We start from the raw sequence: 21,573 nt of genomic DNA on the forward strand, positions 1-21,573 counted from the left end.
TATTATTTGTTGCCTAATTTCTCTGAGCTGGTCACACTCTGTTAGGGAGCCACCTGTTAGAAAGGATGGTATAAACAGAAAAGGATGCTGAATCCACCCCTACAAATGAGCAGCTTAGTTTGTGCATATTCACATCTAACAGAGCAATGCTGTTGTCATATTCTATAAAAGAAAAGGCTTGTGAGTATTTAGTAGGTGATGAGTGCATTTATTATGCATTAGCATGGGAGAGATCTGAAAGAGGAACAGCTCTCCTGGGTGCTGTTACAAACCATCTCCTGAGTAACACACAGGATTTATTAAAGAGTAACAGACTTGAAATGTCTTCACAGATATATTTGTAGCAAAATGGAAGTTCTGCTGCATGTCGCTCTCTCAATTAAAACCAAAGTTTATCTGCTGGAGGGGCCAGGAAGGGTTTGGGAGATGGAGATTCTTTGGGGCAGAAAGATACTGAGGGGTCAGTTTTGTAATGTCTCAGTTGTTTTTTGTGCCCTGCTGCTAGAGTGATATTGGTTCTGGTGTGGCATCTTACAGTGAAAACATGCTGGATATATATAATGAAAAAGCAATGCAAGGAAATTTTTGCTAGATAATAAATGTTTTTAACTTTTTCCATCCCATAAATCTACCCCTAATACTGTTGCTAAAGTTTTATATGTTACCTTCCCAAGATCTTCAATCCATGGCATTGCCTTGGCAAAAAAGGTTATCACCAACAGCTTTAAATGACCAAAAACTGTATGATGAGCAAGCTGCTCTGAGGTGGTGCCTCAGTGCGCTGAAACTCCTCCTGTGTCAGCAGCTTGTGGAGGGATATTCCCTTCTTTGGATTTTTGAGTAGCATGTACATTGCTTTTTATTAAACCAGAGGGACTTTTGATGGAAGTTATAAACTCCCAGGCATGTTTTCCTAGTCTGGTCACATCAGATATGGGTCATGTCTGTGCAACATGTAGGGAAGCAAAGCTTGGGATGAGCAAAATGTCCTACTTGAAGTTATTCTTTTACTTTTTAGGTCACTTCTTGCTGATATTTTCCTATGGGAGGGTGACAAAAGATCTGTGCAGTTTAACAAACACACATTCTCTTTTCTAAATCCAGTTCCAGATCCCTTTCTACAAAGCATCAGTGGAAAATTTCTGTCAAAAATTGCTATGTCATTTTGTATTATTGTTATCCTAAGAAAGAAAAACTCTACAAAATGCCTGACAAAAAAAGAGTAGTTTGGCTTTTGGAGCACTCTTGTTTGGCTACAGGGGACATGCAAGTTATCAGGCATCTGTTATTCTGGTCCTGTGAGCTCTTATTCTCCGTTTTATCTCCATTAACTTAGTGCTTTTCCTGCAGAGGTCCTGTAACATTTCTAGGTTCATGAAGATTAATAACACCACCTTCCCGAGAGTGTCTGGGGACTACAGAGACTCCTACGCAGACCCAAGCAACCTCTGCTTGTTCTTTTCCTTCTGAATTCTCACTTCACTTTGTTTCCTCCCTCTTACTTTTTCATTTGTCTGCTTTTTGACCCTCTGTCCCTTCTGTTTGGATAACAGCTACTCCAACTTTTCCCCAGCTCTCTAATTCCTTTCTTCTTTCCACCCTTCACCTCTCCACAGTGTTACACATCCCCTTTGTTATCTCCATCGGCTTACAATGTTTCACTGTTGATCTGTGCAGCAATTTCCATTTGCAATCAGATGAAGCATTCCCAAGCTCTGACTGTCACTTTGAAGCCCAGTTGCAGGCTCCCAGCGTGGTGGGCTGCTCTGGGGATGTATCACACACAGACAAGGGATATGCAGACTCTGTCTCACGATCAATAGATGGAGGCAGGAGAGCACACTTGCTCCAGGCACAGAACTCAATAGTGTATTCCCTTTCTTGCTTAAATGAATCCAGCTATCATTTCTGTGTATCAACATATTTTAATAATACCCAAGTACTTTGTGATGCATTAAAAAATGCAAATGATGGGATGGGATGGCAGGTTGTTTAAAGGATATATACAGCAGAAAAGAGAGAGGAATAGAAATAATGAGAAAGAGTGCATTTTGCACATACCCTATGTTCCAGCCTTAAAGCGTGACTTTGCAAGGCTGCAAGTCTAAAATCATGAGAGAAGCACAAGAGGTAACAGAGGGATCTTGTCTGATGTTTTTGGAGCTGCTATACCAATCATTCATAAAAGAGTTTTGATGGCTTTAGGTAATTTCTGTTCAACAACTTGATACTAAACAAACAAAATATCTGTTCCAGAGACCAGCAAATGCAATTGCAGTGAGTAGATCTGTAGGAAGTCTCCACTGTAGGACACTTAATAATGCTTCATGAAATTATTCTGAATTTTTTCATTCTAATACTCTTACATCTGGAATTCATAGAAAGGAAAAAGTGGAGAGATAAGGGCAGCCTGCATCTTTCAATATCATCCATGAATAGTCAGTACATTAGTAAACATACTGGTAGGCAATGATATGCTAGTGAAGTAATGAGAATGGCACAGGAAAATTAAATTGCAAACTAAAAAGCACTAGTAGAATACTTGAGAAAATCAACTTTTCTAGTCTTTAACGTATATAAGCATTGAGCCTCTAAGTATCAGAAGATATCATTAAAACAGATGATTGCTCTTAAAGTCATCCTAGTCTCAAAACAGGAGAGTTTAAGATACCACGGAGAGAAATAAAATGCAAAAAAGAGTAATTTTTCAAATACAAAGAGGGAGCCCTGTGCATCTCCAAGGTGGTGGCTGTTTTACAAACTCTGGGTCTGTACTTATAAACACCTGTATGCATTTGATTTCACATAGAAGTTTTACAGCCAGAGAGATCTCTAATATCTAATCTGAAAACAGGTCTGGTCTGGGAGATAAGACACTGAGCAGACTTTTGCTGCTGGCTGCTTTTTGACAATCATTTCAATATATATAGTGGGAAATATTCTAGTAAAACTGCATTTTGTTGTAATATATAATTGTATTGACTTATATCAATCATTCCAACTTATTCATTTATTCACAGTGTTGGGAGTAAAAAAAAATTATGTTGTTTAAGGAGGGAGAGGGAAGAAAGAGGACCAGTTTGAAGCAGATCAGGTGGTCAAACTGGATAGTTGTTATACAAAAGTAATTGCCAGAACCTATAATGAACTTTTGTGGGATTAAACCATACTCATGCCAACAAAATCCTGAGTTTGGGGTGTAGGGGGTTATTTCTTTAAAAGATAATTACAGTAAGCAGAAAGTCTCCTCTACACAAGTTGTCAGGCTGTACCATGATCTGATGTCACGATGTGAGCAGAGGCTCTTGTGGGTGCTTTGCTTTTCTGTCCTTATTGCCAGGTACGCAAGTGGGCTTTCCTGAAGTGCATCAACTAAAAACAAAGCTAAACTCCTTCTGTTAAATAAGCAGAATGTTTCCTTAGGCTGAGGAGTTGTTATAATTGGGGGTTTCCCACCATTTATTCTCTTTAGTTAAATTGCTATCAGGCAGTTTATGTCTCCTTGCATTTGAATTAGGTGGCAGGGTTGTCCAGTTTGAAAATGCGACTACAATAAACGAGTTTCTTTTCAAGAGCCAAGCTATGGGAGGAGAGGATTAAAGTGCCATGTGGAGTATTTTAAGAAGCATTTTAACCAGACTGTAATCACATATCATTCTTCTATTCTTTTACATAAAATAACTGCTCTAGATAGGCTGCACAACTCCCTTCCTGAATTACAATGGCAGGAGAGAGTTGTTTACTATTCGCAGCTCTAAAGCTTTCCTGCTGCATGGGGGCTGATTGGTGTTTATGGCTGTTTGCAGGAGGGCTATTTAATCAAATAAAACAGACCCCATTCCCCGCTGAATGTAAGAGAGGGAGAGATATCAATCCCAGGGGCTGTATCAAGATGGGTGGAAAACACAATGCATCTGTAATGAAAAACCCAGTTGATAAGCAGCTGTATTATAAAAGTCTGTAAGAGTTCTGGTCATAGCATCAATCAAAGGGTAGAAGATTGTGTTGTTTTATCTCTCTGACCTCGGAGCAGGATTTCCTTGTAATGCAGCCATGGTTTAACCCCAGCCGGCATTGCAGCCTCACAGAGCCACTCTGTCACTTCCCTTCATTTCAGGATGGGGGAAAGAACCAGCAGAGCAAAAGTGAGAAAACTCATGGCTTGAGACAAAGACAGTTTACTAAGTAAAGAGAAAGCCACACAAGCAATGAAAGCAAAACATGGAATCCATTCTCCACTTCCCATGGGTAGGCAAGTGTTCAGCCCTGCCCAGGAAAGCAGGGCTCATGTGTAATAGGTACTTGGGAAGGCAAACACCATCACTCTGAATGTCCCCCTCTTCCTCCAGCTCTATGTGCCCAGCATGATGTCACATGGTGTGGGGTATCCTTGGCTCAGCTGTACCAACTGTGCCCCCTCCCAACTCCTCCTACACCCCCAGCCTCCTTGCTGGTGGGGTGGTGGGAGGCGCAGAAAAGGCCTTGACACTGTGCAAGCTCTGTTCAGCAGTAATGAAAATATCCCTGTGCTACTGACACCGTTTGCAGCACAAATCCAAAACACAGCCCATACTAGCTACTGTGAAGAAAATTAAATACCCCAGTCAAAACAAAGACAAATACTTTCCTAGCAAGAATTCTCACCCTGTAAGTAAACAAATCTAGGACATGGCACCTTCCCATTAGTGAGTCTTATCCCTGACTCTCTCTAATACAAATTCCCAGGGAACCTCTAAATTTCTCTTCAATCTTCCATTCAGTCCTGGATGCAATTCTTTTATACTCTGTTTTATGAGATACTGATGGCCAGGACAAGTCTTGTTATGGTACTGCAACATAACTTGGCCCAAAATGGTCTGAATTTGTTACCTCTGGAAGACCCTGAAAACAATACTTTGTGTCCTGCAGCATGGAGAAATGGCATGGCCTTGCTTTCTAAACTGCATGTGGTCATAAAGATGTGACAAACTCAAGTTTGAACTTCTTTACATTTTGTTTCATACCTGGCAGGAGTTCTGAGCATGGTGTTTTATGGGGCATTCAAGTATGCACTTGAAAGCTGCTGGACTGGGCCTCTCAATGGGTACAAGTATCCTGTCACCTTATTAATGGGTTTTTATTGAGAATTGGTACGAGAGAGGACACCGGTCTGCTCATCCCTCATACAGGGGAGGCCCACAGCTACTGCATGCTCAAAAGCAGAAATTGGCATAAAAAATATTAGGTGGTTATCAACAGCAGTATCTTCAGGATTAAAATTTTTCCCAAGTCATAGTTTTACATCTAAGTTGTTGTATGAATCTCTTGGAGTCCAAATGTTGTGTTTCACAGCATGGTCAGGAGGCAACACACAACAGTGTGGGTGCACATCGGGCAGGTGTAAACAGCAAAAGCAGGAAAGTTTCCTCACAAAAGGAAAATGTGAGCATCAATTAATGAATATTTGCTAAGTGCTTCCAGTACTTCAGATTATGCTATTATTAAACTGAACATCTTTGATTATGCTATGGCTGTGCTGAAAGCTAAATGAAGGAGCTGTTTTTCTTTAAACAGTATCTTAGTCTTGATTAGAGTGATCATTAAATCGTTTCAGATCTAACAAAGTGAGCAGCAGATGGAACACAGCAAAGACAGCAAAAAAATATGAGATTTCAGAAGAGAATCAAACCAGGCAAACCCAGAAGTAATTCAAAAGAGCTCATACTAGAATTCTGACTAATATAATGACATTTGGCATATGTTTGTGAATTACAACAGTTGTGGAAAATACTGAGGATATTATTTTACCTTTTGATAGATGCCAATAATAATCTTGAGTTAGAGAATTGTACTTCTGAATACATCCTCTCATGTGCAGTGTTGAGAATCTCCCCACCTTTTTAGACACTATAGTGATTATGAAAAATCTAAATAAAGTTTAGTGGGGCGGAAATATCAGCCAAGCATGGAGCTAAAGATTACATAAATTTGTTGCATCTGATGGATTTTGCTATGCTTCTTGCCATACCTCTCTCTTCCCAAACTAGTGTCCTGCTTTTCAAGATCTTGAATTGCCCAATTCAGCCTCTAATCAGCTGGCTTTTCCACCTTCCTCAAACATCCCGTCAAAGGTTTTTTCTTTCTACCACACACTTTCTTGTATCTTCAAAGTTAATTTCTCCCTACATCCAACATGAAAAATATTTAGCTCAAATTTGGCATCCATTGAAAACAGTCAGTGGTAGACTCCAGCTCAATTTGTATTTCCATCTACCAACTGGAAGTCGACTGGGCTGCTGCAAACATTGTGTACAGAATTACAAAGGGAAAATCTCATGACAGCAAGAATTATTTAACATAATTGTATATCATATCCATTCCTGGCTGAAGGAAAAAAAATCACAACCAAATAACTGAGAAGCTTACAGAAGGTTTTTTTAAAATTTCTTTCTAATAGTAGTCCGAGGCCTGGTGGTTTCTTCAGTCCCCATAGAGTTTCACATGGTACACTTTAGGACTGATACTGCATCAAAGTGTACTGTATCCCTTCAGGACTCGTATTGCACACCTTCTGTACAGCTTTCAGTTTACTTTAGTTATTACTACTCCATAAAAATTTTAAGTTATGAGGAATTTCTAACACCCCATGACAAGCCTTATGTAAATTTTTAACTGCAGTTTTGATCTCACCTTTATCATGTTATTTTCAATTGGCAAATTTGTTTATTATTTTATTATGGTGTTGTCACATTTTTACAGTCTGTGATTTATCTCATTCATTCAGCTCATACATTGCTAGACCTAAGTTCTGGAGCGTGCACCATGTAGGTACAGAGTAAGCCCATGGAACTGACTTAGTTATTCACTGGCTGCCAAATGTAGATGCCTGTATTTGGCCTCAGATTCCCATTGTACTTGCATTATTCAGCTCTAAATAGTTCGAAATGTGACAAAAAGGAATAAACACAACTCAAGAGAAATTTTAAAAGAGACGAGAGAATATATTATTGTGGCTTTATCTTCTTCAGCTACAATATAACATGCTCTTCATAGACATGCCGTCCATGAGACAAGAGGGAATGTATATTTTGGCATTGTATTTACTCTGCTTTCTTATATACATCTTGCAAATTGAAGTTTTTCATTAAATTTAACATGAACGATGTAGCAGCAATGATACTATATTAGACTTGACATAGGTGTTAATTTGTGGGAATTGTGCTTTCCCTTTGTGCCTGAAGGGATGATATTTTCAGAAGAGCCCACATGTGTGTAGTACAATGTTTTAATCGAGCTGCACACAGAAAGGAGCTGTATCTGTGCCCACAGCTCTGCACAGCTGCAAGGCTGTTTGTGCAGATGCAGGCATGCAGCTGCTTTTCCTGAAAACCTGGTCAGGCAGCTATCATCAGTGTGTCAGAAGCTGTGTAGCATCCTTTAGTATCCCTTAACAAGTGAAGAAAAAATTTGTGTTCATAGTTTTCCATTTAAAAATCTATGCTGAAGGAACAAGGAGCCAATACTATAGAACTGGGCAAGTAAATTATTATTTTTCCGCTTTGGCAATCAGTTAAGGCCCTTCTCCACCCTTGCCACTGCGCTGGCAGCTCATGTGTTCCTGTGCAATGCTGTACCTAATATTTTGAAAGCCAGAGAAAAACTGCATTATTATTAGTTCTTCCCTGCATTTAGCATATATGTGTCTAACCCACTGTCCTTTTCATAGGAGAGTCCTGTAAGAGAAGTTATTTTATGTTAGGTTGTGATATAAATGTAACTAGCAAGCAACAGCAGTTTAGATATTCGTTCTTTACATAGACATAGCCCATCTTGTTTGTCAGTGAAATAAATAAAACCCTGATGAGAATACATTTTCTAACAAGGTGATGGCCTTTTTCAAGCCATCCCTGCACAGATGCTGGGTGATACCAGCTACACACTGGAGGAAGTGCTAAAATATCGAGTTCATGATTTTACGATGCTGTCACATGTGCTTTTCAACTTCCTTTCCCATAGTTTGGTGCTAACTAATGAAATTATTTCATTCACTTAAGTAAGATGTTTACTGGTGCCCATGATTAGCTGGGCACTTAGCTGTCCACACTGCATGCACAAATACCTGATTTGAAAGTGCATTGTTCAACTAAGAAAATCTCAGTTGATGTCCCTAATTCTAGCTGAAATGCATTTTAAAATGGCAAATAAGCTCTGATTACATTATATCTTCATACTGAAAATATTTTTCTCCTTCATAAGTTCCTTAACTCTACTTTTCTCATCTCCCATCTCGAAAATACCTTGGCTGGCATTTTTATTAATGGTGTAGGACTACAACAAGTAGCTGATTTTAACTTGATTGAATTCTATTTGTAAACCTAGTGACATGGGGTATACACATCAAATTAAAAAAATAAGTAATTACTTAATTGTAATGCCTGTTTACCAAAGAACTATCCTTGTTTATGATATAATGAGATTTCTCAGCATATTTTGTTCAAATTTGAATCTGACAGGCTTAGGTAACATAAAGAGACATAAGTTTCCATGATTTATTATACTTTCAGGAAATCAATAATGGAGCAGGAAGCACAATTGCTTATTGTTTCTATTTATACATATTTAGATTTTTATAACATGTCTAGAAACATGGCTCAAGTAAACCAGAGTAAATTATCATTAAGGATTTATTCACTAGAATATAATCATAATTGAAACTGAACTTCTAAGGAAGGAGGTATTTTTATAAAATACTGTGTAGCTTCAAAAGCGCTGAAATTGTCAACATATCATCATAGGATATTTTCATATGCAACTATGACCTCTTTTTTATCAAAATAGACTTTTTCACTTTGAAATGTTAATCCGTTGCAGGGAAAGTAATTCAGATTGAAGTCAACTTCTTGGAATAAAATAGTCTCCAGTTTGGATTATATATATGGTTTTTTGGGGGATTTTTTACTGCTTTTGGTCCCAAAATTTATTATATTTTTCTTTTGTTCAAAATCTTGAAATTGCTTGTGCAGGAAGATAACTAATTTCTATCCTGCTCAATCTATCACTTTCACCAAGCAAAAGTTCTGTGTTTAACATTGCATCTCTGAATTTGTTTGAAGTGCCCCATGCAGGAATTTCTGTTGATTCCTGTTTCAGGAGAAAAAAAGATTAAAAATCTTTCATGAAATTATTGGTCCTGAATGTGTCCTCAAGCATAAGTGATTGTTTTTCAGTAATTTATTTCTTTTCAGTTGATATTTGGCAGCTGTTTCCCAGTTCTGGGACCTGAGCTATGGTATGGGCAGGTCAGGATGAATTAGAAGCACATATGAGGGAAGTGTGTGACTTGCACTTCATTTGTTATTTACAAAGGTGTGGCAAATGAATGTTACAGCCCTGGGTAAGTGGAAATGCCTGTGGCCAGAGATGAGCTGCTCTGTGTACGTTTGAAGGCAAAGGCTGTGAATATTTTGCTCTGTAAAAGTGCAAAAAGATGCAAAAGCCCAGCTATCACCTGAAATTGGAGTAGCAGTAAACATTAAATCCCTGGATGGCTGTGGAGAGTGATCAGGAGCTGTTGCACTGTTTCGGGTGCTGCCTGAACTTGAAACCCCTTCTGGACACTGTTTAGTTCTTTATTTACCTTTGCACATACAGAACTTGGGTGCCTGCTCCTTTACCTGGCTTTGCTCCGCCTGGCACTGTGAGTGAGTCTTGCAGCATTCTTTGTATTCACTGTTTCGTGTGAGGGGTTTGACTTCCTAGTTTGTGCCTGCAGGCATGGGCTGTAGGCTGGCTGCGGGCAGGGCAGCAGAGACAGGAGCTAGCTTCAAGACTTACAGAGACTTTATGAGACAAGTTGTTCTGTTGTGTCATCTTCTCAGTTGTCTGCATGGTGAAAGCAAGAAGGCAGCCTGAACTGAGCAAAAAATGTGACTGCACTGGTCTTCCCCGTGTCACAGCTCCTGATGTCTTCTGTGGATCCTAAACTGCAAAAGAAAGAGAAAACCTTTGTAGCTCAAATCCATAACGCTTGCCTTTCCTGTGGGTTCAAAACACCTGCTTGCAAGAACCAAAATGCATTGAGCAGTGGGGTCTCCAAAGACCTGACAAGGCAGTGACAAGGGATGGTGTGTTGGCATGAAGAGCCAGTCTGTGCTGCAGCCTGAACTTACAGCCCTCCAAACTAAATGCTTAGAGACACCCTATGGCAGCCTTTATTGAGCTCTCAGAGAAAGGGGGTCCCAGGTGTTGCTGAAAGGTAGAAACCTGAAGGGGTGGGGACAAATCTCAGTTTCCTTCTCTTCATGGCCACATGACCTGCTGCCCTCAAGGGGAAGATTCACTGCCAGAGAAGAGTAGTGGTTTCATGCAGGTTTTCCAGAGGAAGAGGAGGCTTTTGAGGCAACCGAAGTCTGCATGCAAACAAACTGATGTGGAAGCACCGAGCTTCGTGATGCAAACCCGTTCCTGCACGCTCCAGCCCAAGCTTGTGCAGGTTGCCAGCTCCTGGCTCCTGCAGGTTAGCAGAATGAGGGGAAACATGCAAAACTGCTGTGCAGTGTAGTTTCAGAGAGAGGAAAAAGAGGGACTGGGAAGCTTTTCTTTTGAAGCTTCAAGATACTGTGTCTCGACCAAGCTGGCTCCTTCCATTTCTGGGCAGGAGATGATTATGAAAAAGAGAAGAATACAGTGGTTCTAAAAAGGAAAGTTAAATTCTTTTGTGTGAGTGGTGGAACATCTTGAATCCTGTTACCACTAGGAAAGTGGTCAGGGCTCATGTACAAGGAATATAAAAAACTGAAAGAAAAGTCAGTTTCTTTAAAATAAGTTTCTAAAATGAAAGTACTATTTCAAATGAGCTTTTACTGAATAATTGTTCAGTATTGCTGGTAGTTTTGCAAAGATTTCTCTTGTGGTTAAAGTTCTTTTTTAACTGATCAATGGATCAGTTGGAGGAGTAGTTTTTTGACTTTTAATGTTATTTCTCTCCTTGCAGCTGGTATTAAGTAAACATGTCTTTGAAAAAGGAAACTACCTAAGAATTGCAGTTAGGCTTCTATTCTAAAGAATAGAAGGGGGACAAGAATCCTTCCGTGAGCATCATACTGCATTGATTTAATATAAAGAGAGATGCTGCTTTTCTGAATTCACTTCTGTTTAACTTCTTCATGGTGCTTTAATCCACAAATTATTTTTTAACCCAAATGAAGAGTATTGACCCATGTATATTTCCTCATTTAAATGTTCTTTTATTGGGAATTAACTGCCACAAAAATATTAATTTATCAGAAAAGGGGAATGACTTTAGCAACATTTGGTTTAAATTTTCCTCATTATTGAGACTGCCACTTGGTTACCACAGATCTAATTTTCTCGAGTGCTTTCATATAATTTTGGTATATGACCTTCACTGGTGATACTCTTAAAATGATATGCATTGCTATCTGCAGCACTTTGTTGTCAAAAAATAAGTGAGAAGCTAGCATAATAAAAAAAGATATTGCTTCCTTATCTTTCAAAGGCCTGCTTTGCTGAGATTTATATTTTTCTCCCATGTCTCTTCCATCTGAAATTAGTGTTTGCTGTAGCAAACCTGTGGCTCAGCTGCATGTCAGTGATCAGCATGATCTGCTGATTTTCTAGTGCTTTGCTGTGATCACCTGGAGAAGCAGCTGGCTCTGTTCTCCCACCACCCTCAGAAACTGGCCTCCACTGTTTTGCTCCGCTTGTTATTTTCTTTCTTGTTAACTTACAAGATACCTTTAGTTACAATGGCAAAATGTGAAGGCACTGAGCACTGGGAAAGTTCTGACACCGTGGTGCCCCCTCATTACAGAGCTCTCATACCAGAGTAATTCTTATTCTGGAAGAATTATGAGGTCTGCCCAGTGGAGCAAGTGAGCATGTGATCATGAGGCTTTTCTCAAGAAATTGATGGCAGGTTGCATATGAGGAATTCATGCTTTTCCTGATTATGTTTTATGTGGAACAAAGAGACATGGCATTCAAGTTGATATGGGACTGTAATGGAAGATAAACTTCAAACTGAAGAGGAGGTGAGGCTGGGATCTCTAACCTCTTCTTTCTTCCCCTAAGCTCCCACGTGTTCCACTTTCCTGCTGCTATTTGCTCCTGGGCTCAATGATGCTTTTAGAAACTCTTCCACACTTTTCTGTTTGAATAAGTGCAAATAATACATTTCAGTGTTTTTCAAATAGTGGCCTTTGAATTTAAATAACTTTCTATAGACCTTGCAAAATTACATATTAAAGGTGGTGGTAGTAATAGTAGTAGCAGTAGCTAGTTGCCTTGATGGCTGAATAGAGTTTTATATGTATACACACACACACACACACACACACACACACATTTATGTATTTATTTATTTTATATATATATATATAAATTTTTATTCTATGTTCTAATACCACCATGGGAATCCAGGTCCTGTCTTGCACTGTAGAGAGCTGTCAGTGAGATGCAGATTCCCTGATTGCATGACTGCACTTCACTCTTAAGCTATGCAGATCAGCCACAGGTGTTGTCCTGCAAGAGTGTGGGGCAAGAAGAGCCAAAATTGTACTTTGGATTTATTTTATTTTTTTTATTTTATTTTTTTTTATTTTATTTTATTTATTTTGGATTTTAAAAAGAAAGATTTACTTTTATAAATCAGTGGAGTCTATTCAACAAAGCTGAAATGTAAGGTTTTATTTCACTGGGATCCAAATGGAAGTCAGCTGGATTTGTGCCCTTTGTGAACAAAGGCTTAAAACCTTGGTTCCTTGAAGAAAACAAATTAGCAAATAAGAATTTCTCTGAAGGCAGACCTGACTTCTGCTGCAGTCCAATAAACAGCAACTTCATGGGCCTCTTACAAGAGGATTATGGAAAGTGTTTCCATTCCCTTCTGCTGAAATAAAGCCTTCTCTTGTGAATGCCATCAAGCTGTTTGCCAGCATCTGACAATCTGAAAATCTAGATTTAGGCTTCCACCTCAGATTTCATCTTTTCCTTTCCCCATTTTGCAATACAATATCCACATTACCTATGCTCTTGCTCATCTACTTGCAAATGTTCATTCAGTTTTCTCCCCTCTCCTTCATTCCTTGAGTAACAGCAGCCTTGGCAAGGCTGTTTTGTAGAGAGGAGCACAGCCCTCTGCAGGCTGTAGCTGCTGTGTACTTCCTGAACATGGCAAGAGTGTATAAAAATTTTGATTAATGTATTTATATATGTCAAAGTCTTAGCTCCACAGTGATGGGCATAGATCTAGCTACCAGCACTGGATGGTGTTTTTGCCTCTCTGTAGTCCCTGCAGTGGAATGGCCCGTTTTGGAGAGAAGGACCCTCCAAGTGCTGTGGGGAGAAGGTAATTTTTCAATGTCTCTGACTGGGTTTAGGTCAGAGCTGGAGTTGCTGCTGCTATGCTGCAGAGAAATCTGCTCCTGGTTTTGGTTAAAATACAACAAATACTACAGCTGACAACTTCATAGGCAGGGAAAGGTGTTCAGCAGTCAGCACCTGACTGATAATGGAAAGGAGTAGAAAAAGCCACCACCATTGTGTCTCAGAGGTGTAGGCACAGGGTGTGCAGAAAATGGGCTTCATCAGCATTATCTAATAATTTTCAGATTTTCTTCTAGAAAATTAATATAATTTTAATCAGTTTAAACTTAAGATTCCCTGGCCTTATGAGTTCCATTGTTTTTCTAACAGTTAACACATTTCATGTACGATGAAATATTTTAAAGAGGTCTACCAGTTATTTTTAACCTGCAATCTGTTGTGGTTTTTTTTAATTTCACTTAGATTCTTTCATTTGGATTCCTCGTGTTTCTTTTATAGACAAATTCAAAATACAGAAAAGATATTATCCAAGAATACAAGTAGGAAAAATTTCAGCAATTGGTTGTTGTTTACTTACAATTACTTTTTCCTAAATTTAGCATTTGCTAGACCTAAAAATGTGCTTTTAGAATGCCAGAGTTCTACACAAATACATTATTCAACTTACTCTGCATGAGCAGGTTAGCTGTAACAATAAATACTATCCACATCCCTCTTGGCATAAAACATGTGCATATGCAACAGTGTAATGGCTTTAAATGTTTTCCTCTTATAACTCAACAGGTTTTTGGTGGAATCATCCAGGATAAATTTCAGCTAATATCTATAGACAGAGCTTCAGCAAAGAAAAAGTTTTTAAGTGTTCAGAAATAGAAAATAGAAATATAACAGCCCTATAGAAATAGTTTTAACATCTATGTGCTGATGACTCCTGTTCTGTGTAACAACCTTTTTTACAGTAACTGCTTTGGAATTGCTCACAGGACCATGAAGTCATTGTGTGGTACATTTCTGTATGGTACCACACCTCCCAGTTTCACTTAATGATCACTGTAGTGCATAGGTTCAAAATACCCAGATGAACAATTAACAGTTTCAATTTTGCCTGGTTTTGTTGCTGGGATTTTTTTTCCCCTGTGACAACAGATACAGTCTTTTTAGTCTCTGCTATGGTGACAGGCGGGAAGCCACAGGGAAGGAGAGTGAAGTGTCAGCTCTCCATGCCCTGGTGGACTGGAGAGCTGGGGTTGCTGCAGAATGACAATGTGCTGCCCTCCTACAAACACCTCCCTGGTGAGCCAGGGCTGCGTGGCCGTGTGTGAGCAGCATCCAGATCTGCCACCGTCCTGAAATGTTGTTCTCTCTACACAAAAGGCCAACATAATGATGAGGAAATGGAGAATCAGGGATGCAGTTCTTCTGTGAGTAGTGAGTTATGTGCTTTGCAAGGATCCATTTTTTTCCCCCCCAAGGAGATTCTGCTTTCATTTAGTTCCCATAATTGGCCAAATGTAAGTTCCTTAATTTTTTCTCAAAAAAGAGCTTTTTTATGTTCCAGAGCTGGAATTTTTGCTGTTGATTTTGAGGCCCACAGTAGAAATCTTCTGCATAGCTATTGAAGAGCTGCAAAATATGTGCTTTCCATGGTAAGAGGGAGAGAGAGAAAGCTAAAAGTTTTTAATTAACACTGTGTTCTGAAATTCCCTTGTCCTTTTACAGAGAGCATCATCTCCTCTTTCCATGGTGTAGGTGCAAATCTGTGAAATATCATCAGTGTTCCAGGTATGCTATACTCTAGCAAAATTTTATTCTTAGTCCTTTAAGATAAAGCCAGTCTTGAGCTGTGTGAAAGATCCCTGGGCAAGGAGTTTAGACCAATCCTCAGAAGAAGAGTATGCTGAAAAGGAAATCCTATAGCTGCAGAGCTGGCATATAGTTCTCTCTTAGTGAAACAGGTGTTTCTCCCATGCATAAAAATTAAGCATTGGAGACAGTTCAAAAGTAGTGTCACTGCTAATGGGAGGGCCAAGCTGATAGATTTGCAAGGAGAGATTAAAGAAAGCTATATCTAGCTCAGCTAAGTAACAGAAAGATCCATCAATAATTGAAAGGTGTCAACCCCAAAGTGTGAGTATTTAGAACTGCAGAGCAGAAATACCTAGGAATGACACAAGAAAGTTATATATAAAAGAAAAAGGTAGTAAGAATAAATGCACTGGATAACAATGAAAAATGTTAGACCAAGAAGTAGTTCTCTAAGGAGAGGGATTGCAAGCATGACAATTACAACTTAGGTTTGCTCCATGGTTTTGAATTCCTCAGATTTGTAAGTGAATAGGGCAAAAATGCTAAAAAGGATGTATTTTAATGCATGGAGCAATCATGTGTTGAAGGCAGATGATGGGAATGATCCCTTCTGGCTCTTCAATCTCTTTTGTGCCCCATGCACTTTAACTGAGGCTCACTGTGATCTTATCTATGAAAAGTAATATCTTCGTGGGAACCTGAACTGTGATATTATCAGCTCTGCTCTGAGGATCTTATATATACCACTTCATCACAGATATTATTGACAGTAAGTGCTTTTACCACTTTTATATATTCTCTTTGTGAGTTGTTTTACAGCAAGGCAGCTAAATCAAGAGAATTTTTCCTGACCAGCTGAGCAGCTGATAAGTCTCCTTGCAAGCACTTAAGTGAATTCAGTGCACTAGGATGATAAAAAGGTGGGTTAGGACAAAAGCTGGTGTCAAAACATAACCCTCTGCTCTTTCCATCACCTCAAAGTTTATGTCCCACATGTAAAATTACTTGGGTTTAGAACCCCACTTTTCCTTAATTCTTTTGTTCAGAAAGTCCATCTGATCCTTTTCAGGATTCATTTTCCCTCTTCTGATACTCTGCTTTTGTCTCCTATTTCCCTCCCTTGTTCTCTGCACATCATGATCCTTTTTCAGGCTGAGTCATTATCCTGTTAAGTTCTCCTAGGAAGGGCTTTTTTCTCAGTCATGCTTATTTCTTACAGTGGTGACTGTAAGAAGACCAGAACAACCCATGCTAGGAAGAGCTCTGTGAGTGGCAGTACCTACAGGACAAGCATACAAGTTTTATTGTGTGTTAACTGCAAATTTAACTTTATCCCTTATTCTCTGCCTGTTTAGATAGACCTAAACCTCCACTGGGAAGAGAGAAAAAACATTCTTGACAATTTCCAGAACCTGAAGGTTAAAACTGGCCCAGTCCTGCATTTGTGTGTGTGTGTGTGTGCACTTAGAAAATATTTTTCTCTATCCTGCAAGTCCTGTGGAGTCCACAGATAATATGGCTCCCTTTCTCCTCCAAAATCTGCACAAATCCTCCCACTGCCTTGCCTACAGATGGAAACAGGAAATATTCCCTTGCCAGGCCTGCAGTAAAACGGATTGTGTCCCAAATGCAATCATTCCTTGTGCACTACATCTTGTGAGCAAGCAGACGGTGTGGCTTGCTTCAGTAACTTTTATATGTAAACAGTCTTTAAAAACATAATCGACATTGTCAAAGCCTAATCTAAATGATGTACTGACATTGCTTACTTTGATATGCTGACTTGGTTTTGAATTCTCTCTGGATTGCCTGGCCCCACATGGCCTTTTTCTGTTTTGTTTACTTTTCACTTAGCTGTCACGTATTTATTCCCATTAGATCTACAAAGTCAATGGATTCAGCCTAGTTTTACAGCTTAGCTGCCTAATACAGCACAGGGAAAAAGCTAAATGAAGCCAAGCAGAGGGGCAGGAAAAAAAGCAGAGGGATCCTTCAGTTCTGACACAGAGACCAAAGAAACAGAAAACCAGCAAAAGATCTGGGTCTGGTAGAGCACCTAGAGATTACTGTTTTTTCAGGAAAACACGGTCTGTCTGGAAAGCAGAAATTAATTGATTTATATAGACTGAGTTTTTGTTTTTAAAGGCTTGCTTCTGAATTAATGCTTAAATTTTGGATACATCGTATATCTTTAATTTTTTTTTTTTAAATCTGGATTTGTTTCAAATGTGAATGGATGGGGAAATGTTACTTCAAAAGCTTGTTCAGTGTAATGAGCTGAGGATTGGATGGTTGAGGTTGGATTTATCTTAGTCAAACAGTTAAAATGGCTTACCTGATCTTGTTCTGTGGGAGTCTTTGAAGGTATGTGAAAATGCCTCATGCTGAGGAAAGTAATCCCAAAAAATCTACTTGGTGTGATCTTTCCCACAGAACCCGTAAGACAAATGGATGTTTGTGAGGTCTGTCACAGCTTGAAGCATGACTGAAATGTGGACCATCCCAAACAGTGGTCTTCCCTCTGGATAGCCATACCTACCCTGCCACGCTTCTCCCAATGGGAATACTTACCCGTCCTCCAAACAGTGGTTTTTACAGCTCAAAGGAAAAACAGTGGGGAATTTCATGTGGAATTTAGTGTAGGGGGAGGGACCGTGGTGTTTCCTTTGTTCCCTGAAAAGGGACAGTCCATATTTCCTCCATGGCACTCTGTCACTGATGGCACTTTGTTTTCAGGTCACGTTTCTTCAGTTTCAGCCAAGGTTCTCTGCCCAAGCCCTTCACGGCACCAGTCTCTGGGCACCTTTGGCACTGGCAGCAGCTGGGCACCCAAACTTCACATCCTTTAAAGAGCAGACTGTGCTGAAACTGCCCCATTTGCAGGTGCACTGACCTCCTTCCAGACTTGGCAGTCCTCAGTCTGAGCTTTTCCTTTGTTTGTCCAGGTGAAATACGGGAACTATGCCTTTGTGTGGGACGCAGCAGTGCTGGAGTACGTGGCCATCAACGATGCGGAGTGCTCCTTCTACACGATTGGGAACACTGTCGCGGACAGAGGATACGGGATCGCCCTGCAGCACGGCAGCCCCTACAGAGACGTCTTCTCACAAAGGTAAGCCTTTGGGGTAGGAGGAGCAGGTACTAAGGGAAGATTTTTCAGCTCTGGACCCTTCTTTTACTTTAATTTTGGCAAAGGAAAAACATCTTGTAGTTGCAATCCATTTCTTGCGTTCGCATTCATTTTCTCCAAGACATTGAATTACTCACTTTTCTAGAAACTGCATTAAAAACACTTTGTGTTGCTCTTATTTGAATTGTTCTTGTTTCTTTTGAAAAACATTAATGAGATAAACTCAACTTCATTAGCAGGAAAATGAGCAAAGAGTTGCTTCATTTGTTATAGAGAGTCAGCATAACTCAACTCTTCCTATTACAGAAGCTGTTTCTTAAAGAAAAAGAAAGTTAATTTGGACACTGATGGGAAAACTAAAGGGGTTGAACAAGAACATTTGATGTTTTGGTGGAAAGAACCCTATTAGTACCCAAAAGCATAGGTGCTTATCCCTGTACTAATCAATCTCTTGGGCTACAAAAGTGACATCTCTAGAGATGCTACTGGTATCACGTTTCTATTAGGATTGGAAATACTAAATTAATTGTGTGTATTGTTCCTTTGCAGTATTTGTGCTTCACTCCAATATTGATTCCTAAATCAGGATGTGTGTGAAATGTTAAAAAATCTACCAAACTCTTAAAAAGTGTAATATCTGCAGTTTGGAACTTAGGAGAAGATGTGAGCTAGTCTCCTGATCCTTTTTTCATTCTGAATCTGGTTTCTCAACCTGATTTCTGTTGGTTTGTGTTATGTGTATGAAGCTACATCTTACAGCTCCTGCAATGGGATTTCTGTTGTGTGGCTGCCAAGTAAACATACAAATTACACTTAATTTGGGCTTTTGCCTTTAACAAAGACTCTGGTGGGGGGGAAAGTAGCCAGTAAGTAACACTGTGCAGATCCAGAGGAATCACTCTCTGCTCACACCTCCTGCATGAACAGAGAACACTTGGATTTTTTGAATCTGTTTCACTTTGGGAGTGATATTCCTGAATTTTGTCCTAACAGAGCAGCAACATAATAAAAAATTTCATAGGATCAACAAAAAACTTAATTTTATTGAAACATACATATGCTTTGTATATTACAAAGAGTGTTAGGGGTGAATATTTACCAAATACTGTAATTCTCTCACATTCCAGCGGTGACCAGGCTGGCTCTGTTTAAAATCTCTGTCACTTTACTGTTTGGGATTTCTATGCAAAACAAAGGAGTAGAATTCCTTCCTGTAGTCTTTCTAAGAAATTCTTCCACCTGTTAGAGTTGCTTGTCAAGGTGTTAAGTCATCCTCTCCACAGCCTTATTGTCCATTCAAGCTTGTGTACAAAAATTGGAATACATTAGGGAACTTCACAGTCTGTGTCTTTATTACTAAACACAGTGAAACTGCCAAGCAACGTGGCATAGCTCATGCACACATTCTTCATGCCCACCACTGCTGCTCTGCAAGTCAAGGTGGATGCATCCAAAGTGCCCTTAGAGACTGCTTGTGACAGGGTTTATGTACTGGGCATAGCTCTTGGCATAGGGGAAAGGGTTATGGCTGATTCTGGTAAGAGTTTCTTCTTGGTCACAGTATTCTGCACATGGAGAGGCTGGGTTACAGCTTCTTCTGATACACTGCCTCCAGCAACTCCTGGATCATTGGTCTGTGCAGGCCTGACATTTCCAAGTACAATTTTATTTCATAAGAAAATTTTGCTTTTCAGTGTATTATTATATCTTGAAGCTATAGGAAAGCAGAAGGAAGCATAAAAATTTGCACATATATAGGTATTTTTATCTGAGGATCTTTGAAGCAATACTTAAATATTAGCATCCCTCAGGAAAGCAAATGCTATTTCCACTGAATGCTTAGGGAATCCATAGCATCAGGAGACTTAAATTAAATCCCAAGGTCATATGTTGTCCCCTGGTGGAATCAGGGATCATAGGCACTCATTTTTGATTTCCTGCTAAAGTTGTCAGAGTTCAGGTAGATGAAGAAGGGGATTATTTGTCAGATATTGGGCCACAGATGGATCTGGATGGATAAGCAGAACTTGGCACTGGTGAGAAAATAACTCATTACATTAGCAGGAATAATGGCTGAACAGAAATTGGAATTGCTTGGTGATACTACCTCCTGCAGAATTTAGAGAGCCTGAGATATATATTCTGAAAATAAGTGTGCTGCTGTGCTTATATTCTTATTTCTGTATTATGAGAGCATATTATATAGCATTTCTAATTATGTCCATAAATATAAATTTACAGTTTAAAGCAGTGAAAGACTATATAAGAACAAACATATGAAAGAGAAATCATGCTTACAAGGTAGCTTACAAGGTTTTGTTCTTAACATCCTTCTGTACTGTTCCTTAAGATTACATCCATGTGGTTTTCACACATCATCCTTACATTTCTTCCTAATGAAAAGGCTCAACAACCTTCAGCAGCTGCAGCCTGCATGCTAAATAGAGAGAGGAATAGATTCATTGTATAGGATTAGCAAATGTTCACATGAATATTTCACATTTTTATTGCAGCAGGGAACTGGTTTAAAATACGCTGGAACTTCTTGATCCTTCCCAAAATAAATATATTTATGTGAAAATACAGGCCTTCTCTTTTAAGAAATTTCATATAAAGCCATAAGCTGCACAGTGTTAAATCCCTGGGGTGCAGCTATGAAAGGTCTGGCAAGCTTACAGGAGATTTTGCTCTCTGTGCAGGAAGCACAGGCACGCGTTTAAAGCTTTTCAGTACCTTTTCCGAACACTCAGGTGATTCCCAGAGAAACAGGAAAAGAGACAGAGAGGTGTAAACACTCACCCCTTCTCTCTAAAGCTACGCAGTGTGAGCTGCAGTCAAGGTAATGCTGTGGTAAAGTTTACCAACAGGAAGCAGTGTAAAAAAAGGGTCTTTTAGACCCTTCTTTTTCACGCGCAGAAAAAATCCCTTCTATGCCAAAACAAAGACATGAGCAGCAGTGAATGGCCTGACTGCGGTATGAGATTGGCTTTTTGCTGCAAAGGGATGGCAAAGCAGCCAGCTGTGGTCCCACACAGCATCTGTGACCAGGCCCTGCCTAATGCTTTATCTGAAAACAGATGCTTTGGGTCCATCCTGGAAAGAGGTATGTGGCTGTAACACAAATAATATGGAAAATAAGCTGTGAAATATTTGAAAGATGGACTTGTCATAGCCATGCTGATGACTTCATTCATGTTGCAAATGTTAACAAACACAACTGGCCGTGCCCCTAGGCAGCCAGGTGATGTGCTCAGGTAGATTGCTGTCCTCTCCTTTGCCACTAACATTTAACCTTCTGAGCACCAGCAGCC

At 39.5% G+C, this 21,573-nt stretch overlaps 1 protein-coding gene across 2 annotated transcripts in view; it reads left to right on the forward strand.

The window, feature by feature from the left end:
• GRID2 (glutamate ionotropic receptor delta type subunit 2) overlaps window positions 1–21,573 on the forward strand; it is a 669,865-nt gene that overhangs the window by 589,667 nt on the left and 58,625 nt on the right. For both annotated transcript variants that reach the window (XM_058838035.1, XM_058838036.1), the window contains one exon: window positions 18,078–18,244. In XM_058838035.1, the coding sequence (XP_058694018.1) occupies window positions 18,078–18,244 (167 nt within the window). The remainder of the gene's footprint in view (window positions 1–18,077; window positions 18,245–21,573) is intronic.

This window comes from Poecile atricapillus, chromosome 4 (assembly GCF_030490865.1).
Source record: "Poecile atricapillus isolate bPoeAtr1 chromosome 4, bPoeAtr1.hap1, whole genome shotgun sequence".
NCBI lineage: Eukaryota > Metazoa > Chordata > Aves > Passeriformes > Paridae > Poecile > Poecile atricapillus.